At 40.2% G+C, this 7,365-nt stretch overlaps 1 protein-coding gene across 1 annotated transcript in view; it reads right to left on the reverse strand.

Moving 5' to 3' along the window:
- Window positions 1-289: 289 nt before the first annotated feature.
- NAV3 (neuron navigator 3) overlaps window positions 290-7,365 on the reverse strand; it is a gene marked incomplete at its 5' end in the record, with an annotated part of 67,695 nt that continues 60,619 nt past the window's right edge. Inside the window, 2 exons of the mRNA XM_010151086.1 lie at window positions 290-2,975; window positions 5,104-5,307. Of these exons, the coding sequence (XP_010149388.1) occupies window positions 2,856-2,975; window positions 5,104-5,307 (324 nt within the window). The remainder of the gene's footprint in view (window positions 2,976-5,103; window positions 5,308-7,365) is intronic.

Genomic DNA, 7,365 nt, shown 5'->3' on the forward strand with positions numbered 1-7,365 from the left:
CTGCTGAAATTAATAGCCTCCTATCTGAAGATAATCGTGAGAACAGGGAGACTGTAAAGTGGATTCTGAGCTGCACAACCTGTTCCCACCATGGAAAAAAACACTCCAAAAAATCATACTGAATCACTGGAACTAGAAACAGTACTTAATCTTGTTTCTACAGAGATCAGTTCTGCTGAATAGAGAAAATTACATCCTTCAGTGTGTCATTTGGTTTATATGTTATTATATTTGAAATCATATCTGTTAAGTGGTCCTGACTGCAAAAACACCAGACTGTGTTTTCAATAAATAATTCCACTTTAATGGCAAAGTAATAATTTAGACAGATACAGTGTGCACACCTGCAAAAAAATATACGCAAGCTGGTTTACAAGCTAGAGGAACAATAAACCAATAGAAAATACATCATCCAGTTAAGTCCGATGACACCAAATACTTATTATTAGGGCTTTACAAAGACTACAAAACTTTTCAGATGATTTATTTCACTGTTTCTGTCTATTTACATGATATGTTACATCAAAAATGTACAAAATATAAAATGTGTACAGACAAATGTTTCACAAACAATTTCTGAGTTGTAAACTAGGTGGACTCACTGAGATGTATTGCAGGAAGTTTTGTATATGTGACATCGTGTGTTTGTGTGTTAAGTATGGCAGGAAAAGATCTGCAGGATTGCTCAGAGCACAGGTACAGGAAAGGGCAGCTTTCCTTTAGTTCTTTGAGTCAGTGAGGGTGTATGCACTGACGTTTTGCAACAACAATGGATCCAGATCTGGGGGGGCATGATGTTGGTCTGACTGAATCCTACATGCATAAAGTCAGTTGGAGTTTTACAGGGCAGTAGCACCGTGTAGGAACCTCTGTATTCAGCGATGCAGCTCAGTGCCATTTGGAAACTGCATTGATTTATCTTTGTTTTACAGCGAGTGACCACAGGGTGACCACGAAGAGTTAATAGCACCAAATACACATCCTGAAGGTAACATCCGTGGAGGTGTACAGTACATGTCTACACAATGCCAAAGCCCTTAGGTACCTTCTTGTGTATATGCACCTATGGTAACCGGATGCCTCTTGTGGTAAAAGAGTTTCCGGTTATTCTGAGCGGTTTGAATGCAATCTGGTTGTAGCCTGCCATGACCTATGCATTTAAAACATTTTCGGATTTATTCCCCCCAGAATGTATTGGCTTCATATAGATATCAAAACATGCTCACTGTAGCATTGATAACTCCTGCATAGTCATAACAACTGTAAATACAGGACAAACACACCAGGTAATAACAGCTTTTAAGGTTTGCATTCTGTATTTGTTTGCAACATACAGGAAATCTCAGCAAGTGAAACATCTCTTAACACCAACAGAATAAAATACAATTTTTTTTTGTTTGTTTGTTTTCGATTTGATTTGTGCAAGGCTTTTTTTTTTTCTTTTTGTCCTTTTTTTTTTCGATATTTACAATACCCACCCAGTAGACTGTGCAAAACCAACCCACTTTTACAGTATAAACTCTTCCTCTTCCACAGTGGACATCACTGCTTCAGTGTTCTTTTATGCTGAATTCTTCATGTACAACAATAGCAATCAAAACAACATGCTAAAACTAGAAAAAGGAAAAGAAAAAAAACCATATATTTGTGCTCATGCTGCATCAAGTGCATCCAGCTCTGCTGGATAAGAATTCAAAACATCTATCCTCCAAAAACTCCATTCCATGGGACCAAATGGATTTGAGCCGATTTTCTCAGCATTTAGGTGGCAGTGGAAGTGGGTTTGGGTTCCTTGTGTATTTCTGAGGGTAGGCAGAGCAATCTATTCACAAGATAAAAATATTATATAGCAACTGTTCTTTCTCCTATCCATTTCTTTAAAAAATCATGATATACAGATATGAGGCTACTGTGTTAACTGACGTTTTCTCATTAGTAAATGAAGAAAAAAACAGTGTAAATTACCAATGGTTTAGGAATTAAACCAACTGTAAAACTGTTCTAGAAATCTGTTTTAAGGCAGTGAGACAGCACCATAAGAAATGTTCCTTCTTCCACTGAAAAGGCTCAAACAAATGAAGCCCTAAAAAGCCTTTAATCAGTGTTGGTTAATAATTGGTATAAAACTGTTGTTAAGGAGTGGGCAGGTGGTTAAAAAAGACCTTTGTGGTAAAAACAACTTTATAAAATCTGTGACTCGTGTACTAAAAACTTGATGGAGCGCATCACCATGACCATGGCAGTTAGAATTAAATTGGCACTTATCCAGCATATCACAGTCATGTTTTCTGGTGATTGCACAATACTGTTTGTGCTTTCTGAGTTACTATCATCATCTTTGACTCGTTTTGGAATGGGCAGTAGCGTACAACACAAACACCACTGCAGTCCTGTGACCAGCACCATGTGGCACAACAGAGGTTAGAAGAGAATTAGAAGACCGCATTGTTCATGCAGGGCCTCAGGGTTAACTAAAGGAAAAAAACAAAAGAAGTTGCACTGTAAACTTGTACAGAGAAACAGAGACAGAGGGACAGAGAGAGAGAGAAAGAGGAAAAGGGAAAAAAATATTCCAGTTCGGCTAACATGTGTGCAATCTGCTTAGATGCCCTTGGTCTAGGGCCCTTTCCAGTTGACAAATGGAGGCTCACTTGGCTCCATAGGTATTGAAATGCCTTGAAATTAAACTCATTCAAGCTTTCCACTTCAATTTTTCTTCCTGACTTTGCAGTTAGGGGTCCTGCCTACCTACAACACACCGTTCTCACTCAGGGCCCTCGGCGTGCTGCTTTAATACTGGCAGTGGTCTAGTGGAAACAGATTTTACCATAATCCTCCACCAAGGTTTGTCCCTTTCAGAGAGTTGATTCAAGGGATGAATCCAAAATGTCGTCATGGTGGCTGGTGCTATCACTGTCACAGCTTTGTGCACTCGAATAGCTGGCTGCCTCTTGAAGCCTCATTAGCATATTCATCTGAAAGAAGAAAGCAATGTTTACATAATCTCATCTCATTTAATGCTGCAGTGACCATGTTAAAATTTAATTAAGCTCCCTTGCTGTATGAGGTGTGCTGGTATCTAGCTGAGGGGACCGTACGAAAGGATTTCAGAAAGGGCAGGGTGTCAGCGGCTCCTCCTGGCACCTTTTTCATTGCCTTCTGGTCTTTAAATAGAAGTTTAAAGATCCAAGGAGCCAGGGGGACACAATGGAGCTGCCTGATAACTCTCTTCAATTCAGGGGTGAGACCGGCTGCAGCTGCAGCACGGCCAGTGGAAGGAAACCATATCATAGCTGGACATCTGGGTCCATATTTGGAGACAGTCAAGCTTCCAGATAATTTTTGGATGGCATAGACACACTACATTGGAAAAGCAGCTGAAAACATAATCACACTAACATACCCCCTCTGCAAGAGAGAAATGGGGAGGGAGCGAGGGAGGGGTGGACCAAGGCCAGCTGCTTCATAAAAGAATCCCACCTGCTGTCAAGGGGCTGACCTTGGCAGGGGAGCAGAAACAGATTCTCCTACTCAGGAGAGGACAGCCCCCACATAATTTGGGGATTATTAGAACCTGAAACCCATCTGAAAAATCATCAAAAAGCAGCATCATGCCCCAGAAAATTATTTGGAGGCTTGATGCCTAACTCTGTGTAATGATCAGGATTTATTTATAAAACATCCGCTTCTGCCAACATGCTCAGGGCTGCAAGCAGTGTTGACACTGCTTTAGTGTTTTTCAAGAAGCAAATATGCTGTCATTACAAAAAAGAAGAGGCACTAAAAAAACAAAGAAAAAGAAATATGCTTGTGTGTTTGTGTGTTCAGCTCTTTTTTCCAGTTTGCTCAGGAATCCTTACATCTCGATGGTTTCAACCTCCACAGCTTGTAAAGTTTTCTCTAGGCACTGAACATTGTTCAATAGTCTTTAATGCTATCAGGTACCTTTATCCATAATTGAGAATACAGGATACATGCAGTGAGTGTGCAATACAGCCCACACGTGATGTGTCCACAACTGTGAGCACCACGACAGGCAGGGACAAGCCCTCCCTTCACAACTTTCAAGCTCCTGGTAATTCCTCAGACACAGATATTGATCGGGGTGTGCAATGAGCGAGGGTGATGGGACGCCGAACTCAAGCTGCCCAAGTATTTTCATCTTGGTGGTGAAGCCTGGCCAATACACTCACTGGTAGCCCAAGTCACAGGGTCAAACAATCACCCCAAAGCTTATGGACTGTGAGACAGGGGATCACATGAGGTGATTTTCTACACTTCTTCAGGATGCAAGGTCTGGTTTTAGATACAAAACACTCTAGTGAGGCTGAGGAGTTATTTTCTTAGCTCTGATAAGAGTTAAATGCATTTTCCTCTGAGAAATTCCTTTTTCAAAGAGCTGTCTGTATGCCAGAAGTATAGTTCTCAAAAATGGCATTTTGAATTGTGATAAAGGCAGCCTATAGAGAAAGCACTATACAAAAATTGCACTTCAATATATGCAATTTAATAGTCCATTATCTGAGGAAGCAATGGTAAACCCAGATGTCTGGGATTATATTTAAATAAAACAATGCATAACACTGAGAGAAATCAACCTCTTATCTTTTAATGCCACCACACTTACATTCCTTCTACATTAAGACTGTTATACAGTCATCAGTTACCTTGAAATATTCTGAGGAATACTGCCTAATTTGCATTTCCACTGAATTCTCTATGATAGGTTAGACAATGCGAGTGTCTCAGACCTTCATTTGTAGAATGTACATGAAGGACTGCCCAAAAGTCCTTATTTTTAGAACAAACTGATTAATAAGTTGCTGAAGAGTGTTACCCAAACATTATAATGATGAAGTCCAGATAAATTTATGGGCAGTTGGGAAATGCAAACAATTTAGGGGCATATTAATGTGATGGTGATACCTGCCCTCCTGCTAGATCTTACTATTATTTTCATCCTTTTTAAAATATTATAATAGGATTAATTTTGAAAGCCTATTTTAGAACAGGTTCACAGTAGAGTTTTTTTTTACTGTACAGTGTACAATTTAACAGTGAAGTAAATATGAAATAGCCTTTTCCAGGAAATTTAAATCTTACCAAGGGATCCCCCTCTGTATCCGTCTGTGGAACATGCTTTGGGGTTGTTCCTTCTTTTGCTGATGCATAACCTTCATAACCAACATCTTCTGGTCTTAACTGAAGTAACGAAGGCCACTCATGCTGCAGAGATGCAGAGCTCCATGGATAGGTATCAGCGACCCACCTGGAGGGATCCTCCCAGGGTGCCCTCTTACCGTACATCTAAATTATGGATATAACACAGTTAAGCATCCTACAGAGTTTTCAGCACCAGTTGTAACAGAAGACAAAAGTAATCAAAAACATCTCAACCACTTTAGTAAGTGGTTTGCTTTCAACTGTGCTCCGCACTGGGGTACGAAAAGACTTTCAAAAGACCTCATCTCCATTAATGCTCCTTCAATATGCAGAGTGGCTGCAAGCTGAAAAGCACTCTATAACTAGTGATACTTGCAGGCAACGGCGGGAGCCACAAGTTTTTGATAAAATGCACAATGAGACCTTTAGGTAATTTGCTTACGGTGTATCGGTGAAATTAACTCAGACCTATCTAAAACATTCAAGTAAATTGGATTTTGTTTGAAGTGGATTAGGAAGTGCCAGTACAGATTGTTCTCGTCTCCTAGTAAAATGGGATGCAGAAGCAGACAACTGTCCACACCTTAAGTTTGGGATCTTAAAGGTTAAGATAAGAAATTCACAACGGATAAGTTTTGCCTCCTATGAAGCACAAAATCTGGAAGGAGGACAGAGGAAGGAACAATGAGAACATTGTAAGTTTAGGAGGTCTGGTAACTTCCTCACTAAAATGCACCCTTCTCCACATGCTGTCCACAAGCAACATGTTCACTGAGAGCCCCTTGGTTGATGCTTTACAGGTTTCCTTTAGCTGTAACAATGACACATTGGGATGGGGAGCCAGTCACCAGGCTTTCTGTGATTTCTCCTAGCTCAAACAGCCTCACACCATACAAGGAGCAGCATAATATTGGCAGGGCATACGCTCATGGAGCGTTTAGATGGGCTGCATTCCTAAAGGGAGTAAAACAGCGAAGGATTTTAGTGCTAAAGCCAGAGATATGAGCTGTGCTTATCACTGTAACACCTGCTCCCAGGCTGAATCCAGAGCTCCAGATTAGGCAGCCAAGTTCCCTATATTATGCACAGAGATACTCAGACTCTTTCTGCCCCAGTCTGAAGCTAGGCTGCTGTAACAGCGATCTGCCTAAATAAGCCAAGAGGAAATGTTTCTCAGGGAGGTAGCAGGCTAACTCCAGGCTGTAGGCAGCACTTCCCCTCATCTATTAACAGCAACCGCATCTTTTCTGGAATCTGGAGAAAAGCTTGTAAATTCGGTGTCTGACAAGTGAGTTTGCAAAGCACCAGGCTAGAAAGCCATTTTCTACCCATCCCTGGTTCCAGGAACATCTAATTATATCATAGAAAAGATTTCTGTATATTATTAATAATGTTATTCTATGGAAGCCATCCAAAATTGTAATGGTTCATGAAACAACATATTTTCTTCTGTATGCTGCCATCTTCTGCTCCAGAATTGAAATTTTCATTTAAGTAGGTACCCTGTATACTTGGGAAAATATGAGCATGAAGAATATCACTGCATTTTTATAGCTGGTCTAAACAACCGCTGTTAATCTCACTGTGGCTGTTCTATCAGATGCTTGGCAGTTTTTTGCACAAGGCATAAACACTCTGTAATTCCCAGAGAGGAAAGTGTGAGATATTCAACAGGAAAGATTCTAAACCTCCATCGCATCAGATACCACTATGTCAATACAAGGTGATAAAGAAATTGCAGCTGCTTACAGTTTTTTTACTAGTCCATAACAATCCCCTCTGCACTGTGCAGTAATTTCTTTCAGTGTCATGTGCGGCAAAAAACTGCCTTTCCACAAAGTGTCTTTTCAGAGGACATAGAATTGCAGTGCATAAGTGGAAAAGGAAAAGGGAGAAAGCCAAATAAAAAAATGGGGGGAAAATAAAAGAAAGAAAAAAATCTCTATTAATTTCAAGATTTAGTTTTGCTGCAAAGATCTAAAATTGTCTGAAATCTTGATCTATATGGGACAGTTTACAGTGCTACACAGAGCAAATCTGTTTATATCCCTCTTTCTATTAAAGTAGGAGAATATTACTAGTTTAGTATCAGGCAATGGAACTGCTGCTAACACCTAGCTCTGGAAAAGATAGGATAGAGGGAACAGTGAAGCATTGATCTGATGGCACTGTTACCCACAAGGAGAATTATGGTCAGCAGGA

Source organism: Eurypyga helias, unplaced genomic scaffold, assembly GCF_000690775.1.
Source record: "Eurypyga helias isolate BGI_N326 unplaced genomic scaffold, ASM69077v1 scaffold23204, whole genome shotgun sequence".
NCBI lineage: Eukaryota > Metazoa > Chordata > Aves > Eurypygiformes > Eurypygidae > Eurypyga > Eurypyga helias.